General features: G+C 44.1%; 1 protein-coding gene across 1 annotated transcript in view; it reads left to right on the top strand.

Moving 5' to 3' along the window:
* Positions 1–26,972, top strand: part of LOC121530690 (WD repeat and FYVE domain-containing protein 3) — a 204,728-nt gene that overhangs the window by 39,832 nt on the left and 137,924 nt on the right. Inside the window, exons 5-11 of the mRNA XM_045226849.1 lie at positions 10,735–10,905; positions 11,136–11,328; positions 11,848–12,034; positions 12,402–12,568; positions 25,590–25,765; positions 25,991–26,142; positions 26,785–26,945. Of these exons, the coding sequence (XP_045082784.1) occupies positions 10,735–10,905; positions 11,136–11,328; positions 11,848–12,034; positions 12,402–12,568; positions 25,590–25,765; positions 25,991–26,142; positions 26,785–26,945 (1,207 nt within the window). The remainder of the gene's footprint in view (positions 1–10,734; positions 10,906–11,135; positions 11,329–11,847; positions 12,035–12,401; positions 12,569–25,589; positions 25,766–25,990; positions 26,143–26,784; positions 26,946–26,972) is intronic.

The following is a 26,972-nucleotide window of genomic DNA, read 5'->3' as shown; positions in this document are numbered from 1 at the left end:
TACAAGCAGGTGGATTTTGAAGTCAATCCTGTAGTTGACCGCTAGCCAGTGGAGTTTGGGCAGGATTGGGGTGATGTGATCTGACTTCTTGGTCCTGGTCTGGACCTTGTTGCTCCTAGACGTTTCCACTTCACAATAACAGCACTTACAGTTGACCAGGGTAGCTCTAGCAGGGCAGAAATGTGACAAACTGACTTGTTGGAAAGGTGGCATCCCTATAACGGTGCCACGTTGAAAGATACTGAAAGATAACGGGTGTGGCTGAAATGGCCGAATCCACTAATTTGAAAGGGTGTCCACATACTTTTGTACATGTAGTGTATTTGTTTTGATTTGAACATCGAAGGACAGAGAATGATCAAAGTTGACTCCCAGGTTGGAGATGACGGATGGATTTGCCTGTCCGTTGATTATAGGGCAGATGTTTCCTGTACTGGTGACCTGCTTGGGTGTCACAATAAGCACAGCCTCTGTCTCGCTGCTGTTCAACTGGAGGACGTTCTCTTTCATCCATACCCCGATGTCCTCTAGGCAACTGGAGGACGTTCTCTTTCATCCATACCCCGATGTCCTCTAGGCAACTGGAGGAAGTTCTCTTTCATCCATACCCCGATGTCCTCTAGGCAGCTGGAGGACGTTCTCTTTCATCCATACCCCGATGTCCTCTGGGCAGCTGGAGGACGTTCTCTTTCATCCATACCCCGATGTCCTCTGGGCAGCTGGAGGACGTTCTCTTTCATCCATACCCCGATGTCCTCTGGGCAACTGGAGGACGTTCTCTTTCATCCATACCCCGATGTCCTCTAGGCAACTGGAGGACGTTCTCTTTCATCCATACCCCGATGTCCTCTAGGCAACTGGAGGAAGTTATCTTTCATCCATACCCCGATGTCCTCTAGGCAACTGGAGGACGTTCTCTTTCATCCATACCCCGATGTCCTCTAGGCAACTGGAGGACGTTCTCTTTCATCCATACCCCGATGTCCTCTAGGCAACTGGAGGACGTTCTCTTTCATCCATACCCCGATGTCCTCTGGGCAGCTGCTGAGTTTTGCAGAGACGGTGTCCGGTTTGGTCTTAATGTGTAAACCTGGGTTATCGTGAGTGTAGCAATGGAAGTAGATGTAAATGAAAAACAGTGTAGGCCCCAGCACTGACCCCTGTGCACTGACCCCTGTGTGACTGCAGTGTCCTCCGATCTGGACTCTCCAATAGTGAGTAGATTATTTTTATTTTATAAAAAATATTATATTATTTTATATTTTAATATTTTTTTATTAAGGATTATCTTATTGGAGAGGTAGGAGGAGAACCTGTTCCAGACACAGCACCCAGCTAGCTCATTGGGTTCCTTGGAAGTTGTGGGAACGTATGTTTTTGGTTTCACATTGGTTGTGGGAATGAAGCCATATGTTTCCTGACCGATGAAACAAACAAAGAAATTAGCCTGTTCTGGGAATGGCTATTTTGACGTAGCAGGGAGGTTCTGAGAATGTTTTACTCTGGTTCCTTCAAAACATTATTGGGAGGTTTTATAAACGCTCTGAGAGGGGAAATAATATGTTATTTCTAGTGATGGGAAGTTTGGCTCTTTTAACTGATTTGGATCTTTTCGAGTTCAGTCAAAAAAACGTTTCATTTGAGTTAGTAATTCCCAGAGCAGGAACCCCTACCGGCGAACGATGAACTGAAAACTCAAAAGACACATGATTCTACGAGCCTCTAATTCACGTCATTCACCATAGGGGGTTTATTGGAGCTGTCATTTGTGACTGAGACTTGTAAACATGCTTTAAACAATGTACATTTGTCGATTGCTAGGCATATAATTAAGATTAGGAAGTAGTCTGGGTAGCCAGTCAAGGTGGTAAGCACAGTCATTCACAAACTGCAGACCTGAAACGATTCGTTCTCGAGTTCGAGTTTGTTGAGCAGAGGCTGTGTATGTTTTGGTTCTACAAAGCTGTGTCCATCATAACATTCAATAATCAATTAATAGCGGCCATTCTTGTACCATGTGCTCAATTATTTGTTCTAAACGTGTATTTTTCTGTATATGACAGACGGTTGGTCTCTGGAGCCGCTGAGCCGGAGGAGTATGTATTAATCCTGCTGTAGGACTCATTGCTGCCAGCACTAACAAGTCAAACGAACGACTAAAATGAACGAGTCACTCAGAAAAACACATTTATAACTCTCAAATCAGTCAAAAGAGTCAATCAAAAATAACGAATTGTTCGCGAACTGGCTATGATATCTCCTCCACTTTGAGCCAGGAGAGATTGACATGCATATTATTAATGTTTGCTCTCTGTGTACATCCAAGGGCCAGCCGTGCTGCCCTGTTCTGAGCCAATTGCAATTTTCCTAAGTCCCTCTTTGTGGCACCTGACCACACGACTGAACAATAGTCTAGGTGTGACAAAACTAGGGCCTGTAGGACCTGCCTTGTTGATAGTGCTGTGAAGAAGGTAGAGCTGCGCTTTATTATGGACAGACTTCTCCCCATTTTAGCTACTGTTGTATCGATATGTTTTGACCATGAGAGTTTACAATCCAGGGTTACTCCAAGCAGTTTAGTCACCTCAACTTGCTCAATTTCCACATTATTTATTACAAGATTTAGTTGAGGTTGTGGGTTTAGTGAATGATTTGTCCCCAAATACAATGCTTTTAGTTTTTTAAATATTTAGGACTAACTTATTCCTTGCCACCCATTCTGAAACTAACTGCTGCTCTTTGTTAAGTGTTGCAGTCATTTCAGTCGCTGTGGTAGCTGACGTGTATAGTGTTGAGTCATCCGCATACATCGACACACTGGCTTTACTCAAAGCCAGTGGCATGTCGTTAGTAAAGATTTTAAAAAGTGAGGGGCCTAGACAGCCGCCCTGGGGTATTCCTGGTTCTACCTGGATTATGTTGGAGAGGCTTCCATTAAAGAACACCCTCTGGGTTCTGTTTGACAGGTAACTCTTTATCCACATTATAGCAGGGGGTGTAAAGCCATAACACATATGTTTTTCCAGCAGCAGACTATGATCGATAATGTCAAAAGCCGCATTGAAGTCTAACAAAACAGCTCCCACAATCTTTTTATCATCAATTTCTCTCAGCCAATCATCAGTAATTTGTGTAAGTGCTGTGCTTGTTGAATGTCATTCTGTATAAGCATGCTAAATGTCTGTTGTCAGTTTGTTTACTGTAAAATAGCATTGTATCTGGTCAAACACAATTTTTTCCAAAAGTTTACTAACGGTTGGTAACAGGCTGATTGGTCAGCTATTTGAGCCAGTAAAGGGGGCTTTACTATTCTTAGGTAGCGGAATGACTTTTGCTTCCCTCCAGGCCTGAGGGGGCACACTTTCTAGTAGGCTTAAATTTAAGATATGGCAAATAGGAGTGGCAATATTGTCCACTATTATACTCAGTAATTTTCCATCCAAGTTGTCAGACCCCGGTGGCTTGTCATTGTTGATAACAATACCCTTTTCACCTCTTCCGCACTCCCTTTACAGAATTCAAAATGACAATTCTTGTCTTTCATAATTTGGTCAGATATACTTGGATGTGTAGTGTCGACGTTTGTTGCTGGCAAGTCATGCCTAAGTTTGATAATCTTGCCAATTAAAAAATCATTAAAGTAGTTGGCAATATCTGTCGGTTTTGTAATGAATGAGCCATCTGATTCAATGAATGATGGAGCTGTTTGACTTTTTCCCCAAAATGTCATTTAAGGTGCACCAAAGCTTTTTACTATCAATTTTCATGTCATTTATCTTTGTTTCATAGTGTAGTTTCTTCTTTTTATTCAGTTTAGTCACATGATTTCTCAATTTGCAGTACGTTTGCCAATCGGTTGTGCAGCCAGACTTTTGCCTCATCCCTCTCAACCATACCATTTTTCAATTCCTCATCAATCCACAGGGATTACATTTTTTACAGTCATTTTCTTAATAGGTGCATGCTTATTGGTAACTGGTTAAGCAATTTCATAAATGTGTCAAGTGCAACGTCGGTTTGCTCCTCATTACACACCACAGACCAGCAAATATTTCAACAACATAGGAATCACAACAAAACGTATATATTAGGGCCAGTCTTTGGAACTGTGGTTTTCCTAGATATCACTACATCCGATGGATCTGGATACTGCTTTCAAGCACAGTTCTGCAGCATTAGTAAAGATGTGATCAATACATGTTGATTTCATTCCTGTGCTGTTTGTAACTACCCTGGTAGGTTGACTGATAACCTGAACCAGGTTGCAGGCACTGGTTAGTGTATGAAGCTTTTTCTTGAGTGGGCAGCTTGATGAAAGCCAGTCAATATTTAAATCGGCCAGAAAATTATACCTCTCTGTTTCACATACATTATCAAGCATTTGACACGTTATCAAGATACTGACTCTTAACACTTGGTAGTCTATAGCATCTTCCCACCAGAATGGGCTTTAGGTGAGGCAGATGAACCTGTAGCCATATTACTTCAACAGTATTTAACATGAGATCCTCTCTAATCTTTACAGGAATGTGGTTCTGAATATAAACAGCAACACCTCCACTACTGGCATTTCTGTATTTTCTGTAAATGTTATAACATTGTATTGCTACCACTGTATCATCAAAGGTATTATCTAAGTGAGTTTCAGAGAGTCAGAATATGAATGTCATCTGTTACTATTAAGTTATTAATTTCATGAACCTTGTTTCTTAAGCTACATATGTTAATATGGGCTATTTTTAGCACTTTTCTGGGATGCTTGCTTGTTTTCATTGCTTTACTGGGAAGCTTAGCAGAAGTAGATATTCTCATATTATTTATGTTAGTGGACTTCCTACTAGGGCACACCACCTCAGTGCCAACATCATAAAACTGGCTCATAGGCACATGATTGCTGCGTACAATAGCTGTAGGATCAGCAGAGGCATTCAGGGCAGTTAGAGGGAAATAAATTAGGTTACTTACATTGTCTACCAATGCCCCTGGTATAATGTATATTTGCTAAAGCATTATGATGACTCAGCGACACAATGTACATTTGCTAAAGCATTACGATGACTCAGTGACACAATGGTAGGGATTAACTGAGCTGTGCTTGGGTCATTGAAAAGTCATTGTCTCAACGCAGCCTTATAATGCTGTGAAAGGATCCAGGAACCCAAATGATTTGGGTGGATCCCATCCTCCTTATAAAACTTGTTTTGTTTCCAAAAGGTATCGAAATTGTCAACAAAAGTTACACCCATTGAGCTGCAATAATCACGTAGCCAGTTGTGAAGAGAAAGAATCCTGCTAAAGCGTTCAATGTCACGATTCAGAGAGGGAACAGGAATGATATGATGGGTCTTTTATTAGTCTCTAGTAGAGAGTTGATCAGCTCTTTAAAATCCAGTTAACTGTTCAGAACTGCCCTTCATAATGTCATTAAAACCCACATGGACTACGATAGAATCGATGTCCATGTCCTGGCGTAGTACATTCGGAGAACAGCTTAGTAATGTCATTTACTCGAGCTCCGGTATAGGACATTGTTTTTGTATCAGGAACAGTCACATTTCTTACCATGGAGCTGCCCAAAATCACGGCTGGCGAGAAGGTTGCTTTAGCAGTATGCTTAGGGTCATTGTCCTGCTGGAAGGTGAACCTCTCTGGGCCTGCCGGGTAGGCGGAGTTCTACCTTCATACACATGAAATGGTTCAAAATAGGAAAACTTTGCCTTTCCGGCGCCAGGTCTGCTGAATCAAGTGCACCTACCACCAACAGCGTGCAACAAATACACAAAATAGGAACACAAGGCTTTATTGTTGGGTTTTTACAGAAATGTTGGAGATCGACTAGGAAAAGCCTTGGAGATCGACTAGGAAAAGCCTTGGAGATTGACCAGTCGATCCCGATCAACCAACCACTGTGTTAAAGTAATGAAATACCAACAAAATACGTAGTTTTTTTTTTTTTTTGTCAAGTTCCTCAAATGTGCTGAGAATGTTCCAAAGCCAAGCAACTATCCTGCACCATTCCCAGAAAGTTGTGGGAAGGTTGTGTCCCTGTGTCTTTTGTAGATAGATACTGTACATAGAATACACATTATATAATTTTAAAGTTGTTCAATATTACAAATGCAGTGATTTGTCAAGCAGCATGTGGCCATAGGGGAACCATAGGGAAGGATGTTACTTAAGAACTGCATCCCGAATAGCACCCTATTCCCTATGTAGTGCACTACTTTAGACCAGAGAATGGCACCCTATTCCCTATGTAGTGCACTACTTTTGACCAGAGTCCATAGGGAATAGGGTGCCATTTGGGACGCTGTCATGCACTTGTTTTTATCTCCCTCAACCCTCACATACATTCTTTAAACTTTCATTTCAATTGGTCTGAAAGTCTTCGGGGAGGTGGGAGGAGGCTTCTCTTGCTTCACTGAAGATCAGAAATGCACTCTTTTGTGGGTTTGTTTGGAGACGTGAAGCCTTAGTTTCCTTTTAGAGGTCCTTCTCCTCTCTGTTTGTCTCACTTTCTCTCTCTCCTCTCTCTCTTTCTAGCGGTCTCTTTCTTTCAATTCAATTCAAAGGGCGTTTTTGGCATGGGAAACGTACGTTTACATTGCCAATGCAAGTGAAATAGATTTATAAACAAATAAAAAATGAACAGTAAACATTACACTCACAAGAGTTTCAAAAGAATAAAGACATTTCAAATGTCATATTATGTCTATATACAGTGTTGTAACAATGTGTAAAATAGAACAAAAGGGAATATAAATCAACATAAATATGGGTTGTATTCCCAATGGTGTTTGTTCTTCACTGGTTGCCCTTTTTCTTGTGGCAACAGGTCACAAATATTGCTGCTGTGATGGCACACTGTGGTATTTCACCCAGTAGATATGGGAGTTTATCAAAATTTGGATTTTGGGGGTGAATTCCTTGTGGATCTCTGTAATATGTGTCTCTAATATGGTCATACATTTGGCAGGAGGTTAGGAAGTGCAGCTCAGTTTCCACCTCATTTTGTGGGCAGTGTGCACATAGCCTGTCTTCTCTTGAGAGCCAGGTCTGCCTACAGCGGCCTCTCAATAGCAAGGCTATGCTCACTGAGTCTGTACCTAGTCAAAGCTTTCCTTCATTTTGGGTCAGTCACAGTGGTCAGGTATTCTGCCACTGTGTACTCTCTCTTTAGGGCCAAATAGCATGTAGTTTGCTCAGTTTTTTTGTTAATTCTTTCCAATGTGTCAAGTAATTATCTTTTTGTTTTCTCATGATTTGTTTGGGTCTAATTGTGTTGTTGTCCTGGGGCTCTGTGGGGTCTGTTTGTATTTGTGGTCCTGGCAACTGGACCTTTTTTGGAACACCATTATTTTTGTCTTACTGAGATTTACTGGCAGGGAAATTAAACTGTAGCACGTCACACAGCAGGGAAATTAAACCTCTTTTCAATTATGGCCTTCACTCAACTTTATTGACCCTTCTCCCCTGTACAAAAAAACGTGACTTGTCTTGACTAAAATATGTAGTTTGATCCCTTTCATAGAATTAACCAACATACAGACAATAAGAGAATATCTACTCATCTTTATTCTCACTCAGTTGGTAGATATAATGTAACTATAATGTAATGTGATTATATGGCATCACGTGTGTGAAGACCAGGTCACTGCAGGACTGTAAAGTAAAATGGGACAGAACAGTCTACTTCTACCGTTTCTGTGTCTTGCATCTCTCTGCCCTGGCTGGCTGGCTGGCTGGCTGGCTGGCTGACTGGCTGGCTGGCTGGCTGGCTGGCGTAATGGATGTGTGTTCCCTGCTACGTTGTCGCAGACAAGCATGACAACACACATTCGCATGCGCGTGGGTGCGCGCGCACACACACACACACACACACACACACAGCGGTCTCAGACAGTAAAACAATGGGCCTCTTGGCACCCTCCCTTCCACCTGACGTCATAGCGACAACAGTGCTCTCTCTCTCTCTCTCTCTCTCGGTTCATCCTCCAACACATTCTAAATTCTGCCCCCTTGGCTCTCCTCCCTCCTTTCTTTCCAGTAGAAAAAATCGGAAACGTCTACAGTACACACACACACCCAAATATACACGAACACACACATTCTATATTTAATCTCCCTCCAATCTTCCCTCTCTCCATCTGTCCCTCGCTCACTCTCCGTAGTCTGGTAACTGATGAATGAAATGGCACCCTCTCTCTTTCTCTCTCTGTCTCCCCCCCTCTCTCTCTGTCTCTGTCTCTCTCTTTCCTCCCCCTCTCTCTCTCGCTCTCTTTCTCTGTCTCTCTCTCCCCTCTCTCTCTCTCTTTCTCTGTCTCTCTCTCCCCTCTCTCTTTCTCTCTCTCTCTCTCTCTCTGCTCCCCCCTCTCTCTTTCTCTCTTTCTCCATGCAGTTACACATTCCAATATTGTTTCTGTAGAATATTATATTGATACTTTGACTCCATTTGTAAACAAACTATCGGTCAAAAGTTTTAGAACACCTACTCATTCAAGGGTTTTTCTTTATTTTTACTAGTTTCTACATTGTAGAATAATAGTGAAGACATCAAAACTATGAAATGACACATATGGAATCATGTAGTAACCGTTCCTGTGGTGGGAGAGAGAGACAGTTTCATCACAGCGCTTGATGGTTTTTGCGACTGCACTTGAAGATACTTTCAAAGTTCTTGAAATGTTCCGTATTGACTGACCTTCATATCTTAAAGTAATGATGGACTGTCGTTTCTCTTTGCTTATTTGAGCTGTTCTTGCCATAATATGGACTTGGTCTTTTACCAAATAGGGCTATCTTCTGTATACCCCCCCCACCTTGTCACAACAAAACTGATTGTCTCAAACGCATTAAGAAGGAGAGAAATTCCACAAATTAACTTTTAAGAAGGCACACCTGTTAATTGAAATGCATTCCAGGTGACTACCTCATGAAACTGGTTGAGAGAATGCCAAGAGTGTGCAAAGCTGTCATCAAGGCAAAGGGTGGCTAATTGAAGAATCTCAAATATAAAATACATTTTGATTTGTTTAACACTTTTTTTCGGTTACTACATGATTCCATATGTGTTATTTCATAGTTTTGATGTCTTCACTATTATTCTACAATGTAAAAAATAGAAAAACCCTGGAATGAATAGGTGTTCTAACTTTTGACTGGTAGTGTGTATATATGTGTGTGTGTGTGTGTGTGTGTGTGTGTGTGTGTGTGTGTGTGTGTGTGTGTGTGTGTGTGTGTGTGTGTGTGTGTGTGTGTGTGTGTGTGTGTGTGTGTGTGTGTGTGTGTGTGTGTGTGTGTGTGTGTGTGTGTGTGTGTGTGTGTGTATGTATGTATGTTTTGCTAGTTAGCGTTAGCTAGTGCTAGTCGGCTATACCTGCGCCAAAACTCTGGTATTTTCAATCCTATAGCTTGTTCTCCATCTTCTTTTTAAATAGTGAGCCAACATGTTTTCAGCACTTTTATTTCCATGACGGATCAAAACTCATTTTCTCATGGCTCTCTCTTGTCTCTCTGCAGCAGACATATAGTGAGCAATATGTCTGGAACATCAAATCACTATAAAATCACAGTCTCAAATCGTAATACATATAAAAGCATGAGAATCGCAATACATATAAAAGCATGAGAATCGCAATACATATCGTATCGGCACATAAGTATTGTGATATCGTACCGTGAGGTCCCTGGCAGCTGTACTGACTGCATACATCCAGGAAATCCAGACTATTGAGAGATTCATTCATTCACCATTCAGACCATCCCATTCACCTTCCCTGACTGCATACAGCTGTCTCACTGGGGTCTCCTCTCCATACCTATCGCCTCATCGTCATTACCTTTCAGACCAACCACCCTCTACCGTCTCCTCTCTCTCCTCTCCTCTCCTCTCTCCCTTCTCTCTCTCCTTTCTCTCTCTCCTTTCTCTCTCTTCTTTCTCTCCTATCTCTCCTCTCTTCTCTCTCCTCCCTTATCTCTTCTCTCTCCTACCTCCTCTCCTCTCTGCTCCTCTCCTCCCTTCTCTCTCCTCTCCTCCCTTCTCTCTCCTCTCCTCCCTTCTCTCTCTCCCTTCTCTCCTCCTCCCTTCTCTCCTCTCTCTCTCTCTCTTCCTTCTCTCTCTCTCTCTCTCCATTCTCTCCTCTCCTCTCTCCTCTCTGCTGCTTCCTCGTCAGGAACACTAGTTTTCTTCTCTCCTCCTCTCCCGTCTGTTCTGCTGTGTGTTTGTGTTTCTGCTCTTCTCAGTGATTCAGTGGTGAGTCTTCCTCCAGGCATGTCAGTAATGAAGGGAGCTCAGCTCACACGTGGGAGTGTGTGGGAGTTAGCGTTTGATTTGCGTGAATCATTTACATGAATAAGCTCGAGCCCCTCTGTTTCAGCGTTTTTCCATCTGCGTCGATAAACAGCCATGATTCTGAAACACACACACACACACACACACACACACACACACACACGTTTGGGAGGGCTACTCTCATTACTGTTAATGAGCTGTCCCCAGTACAGGTGACAGTGTTATCGAAGTTCAAAGCCTGCCACGTGGGACCCACACGTGCACACACACGCACGCACACACACACACACACGCGCATGGAATGAACACACACGCACAAGCACACTTTTCACAGGTAAGAGTGAGTCACTGTCAGAGTAAATCACTGGTAATTGTGGGGGGGCTTTGTGTAACCTGTGTGAAGTCGTTTTTTTTAATAATGTGTGTCTCTCTCCTCCCTGTAGAAAACGGTGGACTGCATGACCACCATGTCTGTGCCCTCCACCCTGGTGAAGTGTCTGTATCTGTTCTTTGACCTTCCTCACATGGCCGAGGCCCCTGGGACTTCACAGACCCAGACCTCAGAGCTGCCCCTGGCTGACCGCCGGGCCCTTCTTCAGAAGGTCTTCGTACAGGTCTGTAATCAACCCCTAGTCCATGGTCACTACTCCCTAGCCCCTTCTCATAGCCCCTCCTCCCTAGCCCTTCCATCCTGGCTTCTATCCCCCCTCGCTCTCCCTTTAGCCCCCCTTCTCTAGCTCAATTCCCCCATATCCTGGTGAAGCTATGTGGGGGTTAAGGGTTATAGTAAAGAGTAAAAAAAAAAAAATGTGTTACAACTATTTTATTACTGTGTTGTCACTAGATCCTGGTGAAGCTGTGTAGCTTTGTCTCCCCTGCGGAGGAGCTGGCCCAGAAAGACGACCTGCAGCTACTCTTCTCTGCCATCACATCCTGGTGCCCCCCCCACAACCTGCCCTGGAGGAAGAGCTCCGGCCAGGTGCTCACCACCATCTCACGACACGGCCTCAGCGTCAACGTCGTCAAGTACATCCACGGTGAGAGTTTTGGGGGGGTTGGTTGTTCATTGTAGAGTTGCAAAATTCATTAACCATTTCCCATAATTCCCAGTTTCCAGAAATCTTGTTGAGAGGATTTCCATTTGTAAATAAGTTCCCTTCTTATTCCCTCCTAAATTTGTCAAGCCTCCAAACAGAAATTCTGGAAAACCTGGGAATTTTGGGAACGTTTTTTGAATTTTTGCAACCCTAAATGGTTGGCGTCTGTGTACCCAGAACATGCAGATGGATGGACACAATGGACATGCAAAGTTGGTGTGTTCCGTGGTCGTGTGTTCCGTGGTCGTGTGTTCCGTGGTCGTGTGTTCCGTGGTCGTGTGTTCCGTGGTCGTGTGTTCCGTGGTTGTGTGTTCCGTGGTCGTGTGTTCCGTGGTCGTGTGTTCCGTGGTCGTGTGTTCCGTGGTCGTGTGTTCCGTGGTCGTGTGTTCCGTGGTCGTGTGTGTGTGTGTGTGTGTGCGCTGCCAAATTAACTGCCCCCCCCTCACCCCCCTCCCTCAGAGAAAGAGTGCCTGGCCACGTGTATCCAGAACATGCAGCAGTCAGATGACCTCTCACCCCTGGAGATCGTAGAGATGTTTGCTGGTCTGTCCTGCTTCCTGAAGGACTCCAGCGACGTCTCTCAGACCCTGCTGGACGACTTCAGGATGTGTCAGGGTTACACCTTCCTCTGCGACCTCATGCTCAGGTAGACTAAGATTAGAGTTGTAGGGGAGTGTGTGTGTGTGTGTGTGTAGTGTGTGTGTGTGTGTGTGTGTGTGTGTGTGTGTTTCAATATTAACAACTCCATCCCCCCCTCAGGCTGGAGCAGGTCAATGAGGACAGTAGTGTAGAGATGTTCTGAACAGTGTGTTACGGTATTAACCCCTTCCTCTCCCCTACAACATAGTGTGTTATGGTATTAACCCCTTCCTCTCCCCTACAACATAGTGTGTTATGGTATTAACCCCTTCCTCTCCCCTACAACATAGTGTGTTATGGTATTAACCCCTTCCCCCTCTCCCCTACAACATAGTGTGTGTGTTACTTGTTTCACTACTCTTCCCCCCCACCAGACTGGAGCAGGCCAAAGAGGAGGACAGCAGTGATGCTCTGAAGGACCTGGTCAACCTGGTGACGTGTCTGACCACCTATGGCGTGACGGAGCTCAAACCGGCCGGTCTCACCACTGGAGCCCCCTTTTTCCTGCCCGGCTTCGTACTCCCACAGCCTTCTGGGAAAGGTACAGTCATCCAAGCATCATCACGGCTCCAGGGTTTACTTAGCCTCTGCCACACCTCCTAGTTAACGTCTTAACCAATAGAAACAGCGTTACTAGAACAGGGTTTCCCCATTTTAGTCAATGTACCTTAACGGGTGCAGCCAAATTGCCATGGTATGAAGAATTTGCCGTTCTACTAATTCCATTTTTATGAACTTGAGTCTCTGTGTGTGAAAACCAAACTGTCCAGAATGTGGAAGTGTCATAGGAGTGTGTTGAGCTCTGGGCCCTAACAGGGAAGTGACACATTGTGATCAGTGGGGTGTTGAACTGGGAAGTCCAGTTGTCTGGGGGAAGCACTGACCCGCCATCTGACTCAGCCTGCAGTTAAATGGAAATCAAATCAAACTTTATTGGTCGCGTACACAGTTTAGAAGGTGTTTATCAGGGCGGCAGGTAGCCTAGTGGTTAGAGCGTTGGGCCAGTAACTGAAAGGTCGCTGGTTCGAATATCCGAGCCGACGAGGTGAAAAATCTGTCTGTGCCATTGAAGGAAGGCGCTTAACCTTAATTTGACTGATTAACAACCCAAATAGCACTAAAGCAGTAATCAAATGCAATCTATACGTAGGTACACCGGGAGAATGTACACAAGATCAGCTAAGAATGATATGTACAGCAGTAGGTCTATTAGAGTAAGCTATAGAGACGTGGTTTTAAATCTCAGCCTCGTGTAAAACCTCTTCTCAAAACATTACCTGTCACCAGTTTGGAGTTACCAGCAATTGACATTACAATGGCAAATGACAGGAAGCTTTTACCAACAACCTTTTTGGTTGTCCATTTTTCAGGTCGTTTTTTCATAGTGAGAGCCAGTCAGTCAGGGTACCTTGATTTACAGCGCCTTCGGAAAGTATTCAGACCCCTTGACTTTTTGCACATTTAGTTACGTTACAGCCTTATTCTAAAATTGATTACATATTTTTTTTCTCCCCTCATCAATCTACACACAATGCCCCATAATGACAAAGCAAAAACTGTTTTTTAGAAGTGTTTCCAAATTAATTAAGAATAAACGACTGAAATATCACATTTACATAAGTATTCAGACCCTTTACTCAGTATTTTGTTGAAGCACCTTTTGCAGCGATTACAGCCTTGAGTCTTCTTGGGTATGACGCTACAAGCTTGGCACACCTGTATTTGGGGAGTTTCTCCCGTTCTTCTCTGCAGATCCTCTCAAGCTCTGTCAGGTTGGATGGGGAGCATTGCTGCACAGCTATTTTCAGGTCTCTCCGGAGATGTTCGATCGGGATCAAGTCCGGGCTCTGGCTGGGCCACTAAAGGACATTCAGAGACTTGTCCCAAAGCCACTCCTGCATTGTCTTGGCTGTGTGCTTAGGGTCGTTGTCCTGTTGGAAGGTGAACCTTCGCCCCAGTCTGAGGTCCTGAGCGCTCTGGAGCAGGTTTTCATCAAGGATCTCTCTGTACTTTGCTCCGTTCATCTTTCCCTCGATCCTGACTAGTCTCCCAGTCCCTGCCGCTGAAAAACATCCCCACAGCATGATGCTGCCACCAACATGCTTCACTGTAGGGATGGTGCCAGGTTTCCTCCAGACGTGACGCTTGACTTTCAGGCCAAGGAGTTCAATCTTGGTTTCATCAGACCAGAGCATCTTGTTTCTCATGGTCTGAGTTCTTTAGGTGCCTTTTGGCAAACTCCAAGCGGGCTGTCATGTGCCTTTTACTGAGGAGTGGCTTCCGTCTGGCCACTCTACCATAAAGGCCTGATTGGTGGAGTGCTGCAGAGATAGTTGTCCTTCTGGAAGGTTCTCCCATCTCCACAGAGGAACTCTGGAGCTCTGTCAGAGTGACCATCGGGTTCTTGGTCACCTTCCTGACCAAGGCCCTTCTCCCCTGATTGCTCAGTTTGGCCGGGGCAGCCAGCTCTAGGAAGAGTCTTGGTGGTTCCAAACTTCTTCCATTTAAGAATGATGGAGGCCACTGTGTTCTTGGGGACCTTCAATGCTGCAGACATTTTTTGGTACCCTTCCCCAGATCTGTGCCTCGACACAATCCTGTCTTGGAGCTCTACGGACAATTCCTTCGACCTCATGGCTTGGTTTTTGCTCTGACATGCACTGTCAACTGTGGGACCTTATATAGACAGGTGTGTTCCTTTCCAAATCATGTCCAATCAATTGAATTTACCACAGGTGGACCACAATCAAGTTGTAGAAACATCTCAAGGATGTTCAATGGAAACAGGATGCACCTGAGCTAAATTGAGTCTCATAGCTGTCTGTAGTTCAATTGGTAGAGCATGGTGCTTGTAACGCCAGGGTAGTGGGTTCGATCCCCGGGACCACCCATACGTAAAAATTTATGCACACATGACTGTAAGTCGCTTTGGATAAAAGCGTCTGCTAAATGGCATATTATATTATTATTATTATATAGCAAAGGGCTCTGAATACTTATGTAAATAAAGTATTTATGTTTTTGTTCTTTTATAAATGTGTAAAAAATTCTAAAATCCTGTTTTGCTTTGTTGTTATGGGGTATTGTGTGTAGATTTACGAGGATTTTTATTTATTTAATCCATTTTAGAATAAGGCTGTAACGTAACAAAATGTGGGAAAAGTGATGTGGTCTGAATACTTTCCAAATGCACTGTAAATCAGATCTCACTGTAAATCAGATCTCACTGTAAATCAGATCTCACGAATTGATTTCATACTACTGTATTATCTACACCTCAATTTTTTTTTTATCAAGAAATTTGACATATGAGCTTGTCTGACCACCGTGCTTACTACTGCCAACGTCACATTTCAGAATCTCCTAGAAGAGCCACAAGATGGCGTTTCAATGTTTCATTAATACAAAATCCTACATTCTGTTTGAAATTGATCTAAAGTTTTTATGAAAAATTGTGCAACTGCATTTGCATCTGGTTTGAATAAATCAGAATAAAAAAAAAATATCATTTACATTTTTACATTTTAGTCATTTAGCAGACGCTCTTATCCAGAGCGACTTACAGGAGCAATTAGGGTTAAGTGCCTTGCTCAAGGGCACATTTACGTCATTTAGCAGACGCTCTTATCCAGAGCGACTACAAATTGGTGTATTCACCCTATAGCCAGTGGGATAACCACTTTACAATTATACTTTTTTTTTTTTTTGGGGGGGTAGAAGGATTACTTTATCCTATCCCAGGTGTTCCTTAAAGAGGTGGGGTTTCAAATGTCTCCGGAAGGTGGTGAGTGACTCCGCTGTCCTGGCGTCGTGAGGGAGCTTGTTCCACCATTGGGGTGCTAGAGCAGCGAACAGCTTTGACTGGGCTGAGCGGGAACTATGCTTCCGCAGAGGAAGGGAGCCAGCAGGCCAGAGGTGGATGAACGCAATGCCCTCGCCTGGGTGTAGGGACTGATCAGAGCCTGAAGGTACGGAGGTGCCGTTCCCCTCACTGCTCCATAGGCAAGCACCATGGTCTTGTAACGGATGCGAGCTTCAACTGGAAGCCAGTGGAGTGTGCGGAGGAGGGGGGTGACGTGAGAGAACTTGGGAAGGTTGAACACCAGACGGGCTGCGGCATTCTGGATGAGTTGTAGGGGTTTAATGGCACAGGCAGGGAGCCCAGCCAACAGCGAGTTGCAGTAATCCAGACGGGAGATGACAAGTGCCTGGATTAGGACCTGTGCCGCTTCCTGTGTAAGGCAGGGTCGTACTCTCCGAATGTTGTAGAGCATGAACCTGCAGGATCGGGTCACCGCCTTGATGTTGGCGGAGAACGACAGGGTGTTGTCCAGGGTCACGCCAAGGCTCTTCACACTCTGGGAGGAGGACACAACGGAGTTGTCAACCGTGATGGCGAGATCATGGAACGGGCAGTCCTTCCCCGGGAGGAAGAGCAGCTCCGTCTTGCCAGGGTTCAGCTTGAGGTGGTGATCCGTCATCCATACTGATATGTCGGCCAGACATGCAGAGATGCGATTCGCCACCTGGTTATCAGAAGGGGGAAAGGAGAAGATTAGTTGTGTATCGTCAGCGTAGCAATGATAGGAGAGGCCATGTGAGGATATGACAGAGCCAAGTGACTTGGTGTATAGGGAGAAAAGGAGAGGGCCTAGAACTGAGCCCTGGGGGACACCAGTGGTGAGAGCACGTGGTGCGGAGACAGCTTCTCGCCACGCCACTTGGTAGGAGCGACCGGTCAGGTAGGACGCAATCCAGGGAGTGAGCCGCGCCGGAGATGCCCAGCTCGGAGAGGGTGGAGAGGAGGATCTGATGGTTCACTGTATCAAAGGCAGCAGACAGGTCTAGAAGGACAAGAGCAGAGGAGAGAGAGTTAGCTTTAGCAGTGCGGAGAGCCTCCGTGACACAGAGAAGAGCAGTCTCAGTTGAATGACCAGTCCTGAAACCTGACTGGTTTGGATCAAGAAGGTCATTCTGAGAGAGATGGCAAGAGAGTTGGCTAAAGACGGCACGCTCAATAGTTTTGGAAAGAAAAGAAAGAAGGGATACTGGTCTGTAGTTGTTGACATCAGTGGGATCGAGTGTTGGTTTTTTGAGAAGGGGTGCAACTCTCGCTCTCTTGAAGACGGAAGGGACATGGCCAGCGGTCAAGGATGAGTTGATCAGCGAGGTGAGGTAGGGGAGAAGGTCACCGGAGATGGTCTGGAGAAGAGAGGAGGGGATGGGGTCAAGCGGGCAGGTTGTTGGGCGGCCTGCAGTCACTAGTCGCAAGATTTTATCTGGAGAGAGGGGAGAAAGAAGTCAAAGCATAGGGTAGGGGCAGTGTGAGCAGGACCAGCAGTGTCATTAGACTTAACAAACGAGGATCGGATGTCGTCAACCTTCTTTTCAAAGTGGTTGACAAAGTCATCCACAGAGAGAGGGGGGGGGATTCAGCAGTGAGGAGAATGTGGCAAAGAGCTTCCTAGGGTTAGAGGCAGATGCTTGGAATTTAGTGTGGTAGAAAGTGGCCTTAGCAGCAGAAACAGATGAAGAAAATGTAGAGAGGAGGGAGTGAAAAGATGCCAGGTCGGCAGGGAGTTTAGTTTTCTTCCATTTCCGCTCAGCTGCCCGGAGCTCTGTTCTGTGAGCTCGCAATGAGTCATCAAGCCACAGAGCTGGAGGGGAGGACCGAGCCGGCCGGGAGGATAGGGGACACAGGGAGTCAAAGGATGCAGAAAGGGAGGAGAGGAGGGTTGAGGAGGCAGAATCAGGAGATTGGAGGGAGAAGGATTGAGCAGAGGGAAGAGATGATAGGATGGAAGAGGAGAGAGTAGTGGGAGAGAGAGAGCGAAGGTTGCGGCGGCGCGTTACCATCTGTGTAGGGGCAGAGTGAGTAGTGTTGGAGGAGAGCGAGAGAGAAAAGGATACAAAGTAGTGGTCGGAGACATGGAGGGGAGTTGCAGTGAGATTAGTAGAAGAGCAACATCTAGTAAAGATGAAGTCAAGCGTATTGCCTGCCTTGTGAGTGGGGGGATGGTGAGAGGGTGAGGTCAAAAGAGGAGAGGAGTGGAAAGAAGGAGGCAGAGAGAAATGAGTCAAATGTAGACGTGGGGAGGTTGAAATCCCCCAAGACTGTGAAGGGTGAGCCATCCTCAGGAAAGGAACTTATCAAGGCGTCAAGCTCATTGATGAACTCTCCAAGGGAACCTGGAGGGCGATAGATGACAAGGATATTAAGCTTAAATGGGCTAGTGACTGTGACAGCGTGGAATTCAAATGAGGAGATAGACAGATGGGTTAGGGGGAAAAATTGAGAATGACCACTTGGGAGAGATGAGGATTCCTGTGCCACCACCCCTCTGACCAGATGCTCTCGGGGTATGCGAGAACACATGGTCAGACGAGGAGAGAGCAGTAGGAGTAGCAGTGTTTTCAGTGGTAATCCATGTTTCCGTCAGTGCCAGGAAGTCGAGGGACTGGAGGGTGGCATAGGCTGGGATGAAGTCAGCCTTGTTGGCGGCAGAACGGCAGTTCCAGAGGCTGCCTGAGACCTGGAACTCCAGGTGTGTGGTGCGTGCAGGGACCACCAGGTTAGAGAGGCAGCAGCCACGCGGTGTGAGGCGTTTGTGTAGCCTGTGCGGAGAGGAGAGAACAGGGATAGGCAGAGGCATAGTTGACAGGCTGCAGCAGATGGCTACAATAATGCAGAGGAGATCGGGATGAAATGAACTAAACATCAGGGAAAGGAGAGAGCAGGCCTCCCTCACCAAAAATATATATATATACAGTGGGGAAAAAAAGTATTTAGTCAGCCACCAATTGTGCAAGTTCTGCCACTTAAAAATATGAGAGAGGCCTGTCATTTTCATCATAGGTACACGTCAACTATGACAGACAAATTGAGAAAAAAAAATCCAGAAAATCACATTGTAGGATTTTTTATGAATTTATTTGCAAATTATGGTGGAAAATAAGTATTTGGTCACCTACAAACAAGCAAGATTTCTGGCTCTCACAGACCTGTAACTTCTTCTTTAAGAGGCTCCTCTGTCCTCCACTCGTTACCTGTATTAATGGCACCTGTTTGAACTTGTTATCAGTATAAAAGACACCTGTCCACATCCTCAAACAGTCACACTCCAAACTCCACTATGGTCAAGACCAAAGAGCTGTCAAAGGACACCAGAAACAAAATTGTAGACCTGCACCAGGCTGGGAAGACTGAATCTGCAATAGGTAAGCAGCTTGGTTTGAAGAAATCAACAGTGGGAGCAATTATTAGGAAATGGAAGACATACAAGACCACTGATAATCTCCCTCGATCTGGGGCTCCACGCAAAATCTCACCCCGTGGGGTCAAAATGATCACAAGAACGGTGAGCAAAAATCCCAGAACCACACGGGGGGACCTAGTGAATGACCTGCAGAGAGCTGGGACCAAAGTAACAAAGCCTACCATCAGTAACACACTACTCCGCCAGGGACTCAAATCCTGCATTGCCAGACGTGTCCCCCTGCTTAAGCCAGTACATGTCCAGGCCCGTCTGAAGTTTGCTAGAGTGCATTTGGATGATCCAGAAGAGGATTGGGAGAATGTCATATGGTCAGATGAAACCAAAATAGAACTTTTTGGTAAAAACTCAACTCAACGTGTTTGGAGGACAAAGAATGCTGAGTTGCATCCAAAGAACACCATACCTACTGTGAAGCATGGGGGTGGAAACTTCATGCTTTGGGGCTGTTTTTCTGCAAAGGGACCAGGACGACTGATCCGTGTAAAGGAAAGAATGAATGGGGCCATGTATTGTGAGATTTTGAGTGAAAACCTCCTTCCATCAGCAAGGGCATTGAAGATGAAACGTGGCTGGGTCTTTCAGCATGACAATGATCCCAAACACACCGCCCGGGCAACGAAGGAGTGGCTTCGTAAGAAGCATTTCAAGGTCCTGGAGTGGCCTAGCCAGTCTCCAGATCTCAACCCCATAGAAAATCTTTGGAGGGAGTTGAAAGTCCGTGTTGCCCAGCGTCAGCCCCAAAACATCACTGCTCTAGAGGATATCTGCATGGAGGAATGGGCCAAAATACCAGCAACAGTGTGTGAAAACCTTGTGAAGACTTACAGAAAACTTTTGACCTGTGTCATTGCCAACAAGGGGTATATAACAAAGTATTGAGAAACTTTTGTTATTGACCAAATACTTATTTTCCACCATAATTTGCAAATAAATTCATAAAAAATCCTACAATGTGATTTTCTGGAGAAAAAAAAATCATTTTGTCTGTCATAGTTGACATGTACCTATGATGAAAATTACAGGCCTCTCTCATCTTTTTAAGTGGGAGAACTTGCACAATTGGTGGCTGACTAAATACTTTTTTCCCCCACTGTATATAACTCTCCCAACTTCCACCTCAGAAACTATAATTGTTTCACTGAACCACCCGAGTAAAACTCTCCCAACTTCCACTTTAGAAATTAGAATTGTTGTAAACTACAGCAGACTGTTATCAGTAGCTGTAATTAAGTACAGCAGCTACCAACCACCTAACGTTAATGCCTCGGATGAGGTTAGAAAAACAGCTGAATGGTAGCAGCTAGCTGGCTCAATCACAGGTACTCTTAAGCATGAAATAACATTGGAAACAATTAACCATAGTTGCAAAAAGTTACCAGTAGCTACCTGCTAGCTAGCTAGCTTTGTTGGTCCAAGTAGTGGGTAGGCTAGCCTCGTGCTTCGCGGAGTCCGCCGAATACAGTCCTTACCTACAATAATTACCTACAATAACCTTCAATAACTACCTGAGTAAGCTACCTATAATACCAAACTACAATACCTACCTACAATCTAAATACATGGTTTAAGCTTAACTCAACACCATATAAGAAGCCAAGCTTACCTTTCATAACGCAGCAACGATTAAACGTTGGGTAGCTAGCACAAAGATATTGTATTTAGTTACCACAGCCTGCTGGTAGTGTTGGCTGGCTAGCAATGGCTACTGTGTTGACTTTGTTTGAAAAACGGCGTCGCTGCGAACGAATGTAGCTGGCTAAAAGGATATTGTTTTTAGTTGCAACCGTTGCTAATAGCAACTCGCCAGCTAATCCAGGAGGTGAGTTAGCTAGCTAGCTTCGTGCTACATCCGGCACCGCCGAATACAAAAGTAACCTACAATAACTACACAACAGCTACCCACAACAGCCCACGATGCCTACCTATACTACTTAATAATATACAGCCCACGATGCCTACCTATAGTACCTAACTACAATCTAAATACATAGTTTAAGCCTTACTCGACAAAGCCCAAGCTATGTATAAAGCCAAACTGGCAGACTGCAATCAGTAGCCTAAATTAAGTACAGCAGCTACCAACCACCTAACGTTAATGATAATGAGGTTAGAAAAACAGCTGAAGGTGGCAGCTAGCTGGCTCAATTACAGGTACTCTTAAGCGTGAAATAACATTGGAAACAGCTAACCACAGTTGCTAAAAGTTACCGGTAGCTACCTGCTAGCTAGCTAGCTTTGTTGGTCCAAGTAGTGGGTAGGCTAGCCTCGTGCTTCGCCGGAGTCCGCCGAATACAGTCCTTACCTACAATAATTACCTACAATAACCTTCAATAACTACCTGAGTAAACTACCTATAATACCTAACTACAATACCTACCTACAATCTAAATACATGGTTTAAGCTTTACTCAACACCATATAAGAAGCCAAGCTTACCTCCTGCTAGAGAAAACACAACCTCTCCCGTCAGCATCCCAGTCAATAATGGAAATGGAAATGTTGTTAACTTTTTTAGATCGTTCTCAAAAAGCTATTTTCAATATTAGGTAGCTAACATTAGGCTATAACTAGCAATGCAAATGCATTTGTCTGATTCAAATAATATTACTACAGAGATCATACACATAACATTAGCTAGCGAGTCAGCAAGCTAACGTTTTCTAGCTAACTAACAGTATGCTTTAACTTGCAATAAAAACGACTTTCTGACAAAATTAGAAACTTATATCTGAAAATGTAGCTAACTCTTCCCTGTATACATGTATGAACGCTTCCCGGCAGACTGGAACCATTTAACTCTGTAGCTACATCAGGCGTTGTCAAGTCACTCTGGTTCACACTGACCGTGGCGTGTGCAGAAAGTATCCCATCACTTTTTCCAACTGATCTGTCGATAGCGCCTGCTAAATTCAGGTCATCAATGTCGTTGAGAAAAGTTGCGTAACTTATTTTTTTTGTAGTTCTCGATGGCTAACTTTATATCTTTTTTTTTTTTTTTAACGGTGCGGTAGAGAGGACTGTCAACACATACTTGAACAGCTCACATTATAGACAGAAGCATGCTACACGGCAGACCAATCCAATCTCATCTCCGGGATGTCCAGCCCATCCATTATCTCAGCCAATCACGGCTAACGGGAAAGGTTCCTGTCTTTTTAACGTGGCTAAACCAACTACTCTCGTAATTTTAAAAATTGTATACGTATTTATGGTTGGAATACAAGTTTGTTATTAAGGCACATGAAAGTTCACACGTTCCCGAAGGCATTTCTGCCAAAGAAACGTTTACGTTCAAATGCCGCTCCTGTGAAGTAGTGACTAGTTTACTTAAACGAGTCACTTATTTCCTCCTTCAGATAAAACCGTTGCCAGAAACTTTAACAGAACGCTCAAATCTATTTAATCTGACCTCAGTAGATGGAATAATATCCCAGGTGCTTTAACCGACAGAATATCTATTGTCATAATGAATATATTGCCACGGCTGAATTTGTGTAGTTCAATGCTTCCCATGGCTCCCCCTTCTGGTTATTAAGATAAAATGAATAGTGCAGTTTCAACATTTATATGGCAAGGTAAACGATCCCTAATGAAATTTATAAATTTACAAAGAGGGAAAGACGTTGGAGGACTTTCCGTACCAAACTTTAAATTGTATTTCCAGGCTCTAGCATTTCACCCTATCCTGCTGTACATTGGTTTAGACATGATTCTTCTGCCCCCTAGCTGAGTAGAGAGATAAATATGGTGTCTCCTATTGACCTGGAAGAGGTGGTCTTCACTGATATATCCCTTAAACAATGTAATATGGTGTCTCCTATTGCCCTGGAAGAGGTGGTCTCCACTGATATATCCCTTAAACAATGTAATATGGTGTCTCCTATTGCCCTGGAAGAGGTGGTCTCCACTGAGATATCCCTTAAACAATGTAAACTATGCTTTGGTCCTATTATTGCTCACACAATCTCTATTTGGTGCTAAATTTAAAAACAATGTAACTGGGAATCAAAATGTCATGCCCATACTCCAATATCTCACAGTAATGCCTTGCTATCTGGAGGATGGCCTTTTGCAACCCCCAATGGTCCAAATGTGATTGTGTCACTGGCCTACACACAATACCCCATAATGTCAAAGTGGAATGATGTTTTTAGAATCTTTTTCAAATTAATTAAAATGAAAAGCTGAAATGTCTTGAGTCAATAAGTATTCAACCCCTTTGTTATGGCAAGCCTAAATAAGTTCACGAGTAAAAATGTGCTTAACAAGTCACATAATAAGTTGCATAGACTCACTCTGTGTGGAATAATGTTGAATGACTACCTCATCTCTGTACCCCACACATACAATTATCTGTAAGGTCCCTCAGTCGAGCAGTGAATTTCAAACACAGATTCAACCTCAAAGACCAGGGAGGTTTTCCATTGCCTCGCGAAGAAGGGCACCTGTTGGTAGATGGGTAAAAATATAAAAAGCAGAAATGGTATATCCCTTTGAGCATGGTGAAGTTATTCATTACACTTTGGATGTTATATCAATACACCCAGTCACTACAAAGATACAGGCGCCCTTCCTAACTCAGTTGCCAGAGAGGAAAGAAACCGCTCAGGGATTTCACCATGAGGCCAATGGTGACTTTCAAGCGGTTACAGAGTTGAATGGCTGTGATAGGAGAAAGCAACTGAGGATGGATCAACAATATTGTAGTTACTCCACAATACTAACTTAAATGACAGAGTGAAAAGAAGGAAGCCTGTACAGAATAAAAATATTCCAAAACATGCATCCTGTTTGCAATAACGCACTAAAGTAAAACTACCAAAAATGTGGCTAAGAAATTAACTTTTTGTCTTGAATACAAAGCGTTATGTTTGGGGAAAATCCAACACATCACTGAGTACCACTTCATATTTTCAAGCGTGGTGGTAGCTGCCTCATGTTATGGGTATGCTTGTCATCGGCAAGGACAAGGGAGTTTTTAGGATAATAGAAACGTTATAGAGCTAATCACAGGCAAAATCCTAGAGGAAAACCTGGTTCAGTCTGCTTTCCAACAGACACTGGGGAAACAAATGTACCTTTCAGCAGGACAATAACCTAAAATACAAGGCCAAATATACACTGAAGTTGCTTACCAAGACTGAATGTTCCTGAGTGGCCTAGTTACAGTTTTGACTTAAATCGGCTTGACAATCTATGGCAAGATTTGAAAATGGCTGTCTAGCAATGATTAACAACCAACTTGATATAGCTTGAAGAATTTTAAAAAGAATAATGTGAAAATATTGTACAATCCAGGTGTGCAAGCTCTCCGAGTCTTGACTAGAAAGACCCACAACTGGAATCACTGCCAAAGGTGATTCTAACATGTATGTATTGACTCAGGGGTGTGAACACTTGTGTAAATTTAGATATTTCTGTATTTTCATAAAATTTGCTAAAATGTCTAAAAACATAATTTCACTTTGTCATTATGGGGTATTGTGTGTAGATGAAAAAAAAGGTAAATAATTTTGATTTCAGGCTGTAACAGAACTAAATGTGGAATAGGTCACGGGGAATACTTACTGAAGGCACTGTATAAATAAATTATCTGGGCTCCCGAAAGGACAGATCTCTATAATATATATAAACAACTTTTGTAAAGCTCATATTCTGAGCTAGCCATAAAAAAAAAAGATGGTTCACAGATCTAATTGAATCTGAACCACGCTTTAACACCAACAAAAAATGTTATGGTGAAATTGGCCCTAACTCCCAAATGTTCACTGAGTCCCCTAAATCAGGTAGGCACATTCCTTCATATGTGGGAGTGCCCTGCAGTTAAATAATTCTGGGGCAAAGTTACACTATTATTTTGTAAGTGCATGAGTCGAGGTAGTCTGTGTGTGCATTAGTTTGATTGGTTTTGTACCTGTAACAACCCCTCTGAAAGGGAAAGATGGTCACAAAAAAAAAAACTATTTATAAAGAGCTAGTCTATAAAATACTTATAAATACTTAACAATCCTTTTGCAATACCTTCGTGTAAAGTGTTTGTCTTGACCTGCCTGGTACAGCCAGAGCCTTTCCTACCCAATGTGCCTCTGCTCTGTTTGCTCTTTGGGATCTAAGGTCACTGGAAAAGCCACTACTGCTGAATACATTTGATTGATTGATTGATTGTTGGTTTGTGTCTCCAGGCCACACAGTGAGAAACCTCCAGTCGTTCTCTGTCCTGCAGAATGCCTTAACAAATACTTTATAAACCCTTTATAAAGTATCTTTAATGGGTTGTCTCTCCAGGCCACACGGTGAGGAACCTCCAATCGTTCTCTGTTCTGCAGAACGCCTTCCTGAGGGCTAAGACCTCTCTGCTGACCACCACGCTGCTGGACGCCATCGGCAACATCTATGCCGCCGACCCCGCCAACTACTTCATCCTGGAGGCTCAACACACACTCTCACAGTTCGCTGACAAGGTGTGTGTGTGTGTGTGTGTGGTTTTTGTGTGTGTGAATGTATACTGCCATTTTATCTACATTTCTGTCAAATGTATTTTAAAAGTTTCTGGTTAGTAACTTTAGATGTTATTTACCATCCAGGGTTGAATCCTCTGGATTCACATACACACGTCACCACTGTATTGCAGCTATATGTTATTCTAAATAACGCTCGATCCCCATTCAATCGTCTCTCTTTTCCAGGTGGCCAAGCTGCCTGATGCCCAGACTAAGTACTTCGAGCTGTTGGAGTTTGTAGTGTTCAGTCTCAACTATGTTCCCTGTAAGGAGCTGTTCAGTGTCAGCGTCCTGCTGAAGGGCTCTACGTCCTACACTTGCAGTATCACAGCCACCAGGTGGGGAAGAGTGTGTGTGTGTGTGTGTCTGTCTGTGTGTGCGTCTGTGTGTGCGTCTGTGTGTGCGTCTGTGTGTGCGTCTGTGTGTGCGTCTGTGTGTGCGTCTGTGTGTGCGTCTGTGTGTGCGTCTGTGTGTGTGTGTGTGTGTGTGTGTGTGTGTGTGTGTGTGCGTCTGTGTGTGTGTGCGTCTGTCTGTCTGTGTGTGTGTGCGTCTGTCTGTCTGTGTGTGTGTGCGTCTGTCTGTCTGTGTGTGTGTGTGCGTCTGTCTGTGTGTGTGTGTGTGTGCGTCTGTCTGTGTGTGCGTCTGTGTGCGCGTCTGGGCGCGTGCGTGAGCATGGGCATGCGTGTGTGTGTGAGAGCTTCAGAACCAATTAATTGATGGTTGCTAGGGCCGATTAATTGATGAATCAAAGTAATAAATCTAGTAAGAGTAGATACCTACTTATCTATCATCTTATCTATTAGGGTGTGGAAAGCCACATATATTTGGAATCAAAACTCGTATCTCTGTCCATCAATACAAAATATATTTACAAAAAAAATCTATGTTCCATTTCCTGATTTTGAAATCGATACGGATGCCCTTCGAAATTTAAATTGACTATTTAAATATTTGATTAATCTAACTCCTCCCTCCCCCAGGACTCTGCTGAAGTTGAGTCGTCATGACGCGGTGTTCAGTGATGTGTTGAGGGAGGTGGGGCTGCTGGAGGTGCTGGTTAACCTCCTGCATAAATACGCTGCCCTGCTCAAAGACCCTGCCACACAACAGCAACAGACTCAGCCGCAGAACAGCGAACAAGGTTAGTACTAGATAGACTATAACCTTA

This window comes from Coregonus clupeaformis, chromosome 18, assembly GCF_020615455.1.
Source record: "Coregonus clupeaformis isolate EN_2021a chromosome 18, ASM2061545v1, whole genome shotgun sequence".
Lineage (NCBI taxonomy): Eukaryota > Metazoa > Chordata > Actinopteri > Salmoniformes > Salmonidae > Coregonus > Coregonus clupeaformis.
This window is presented reverse-complemented; position numbering and strand designations above follow the sequence as displayed.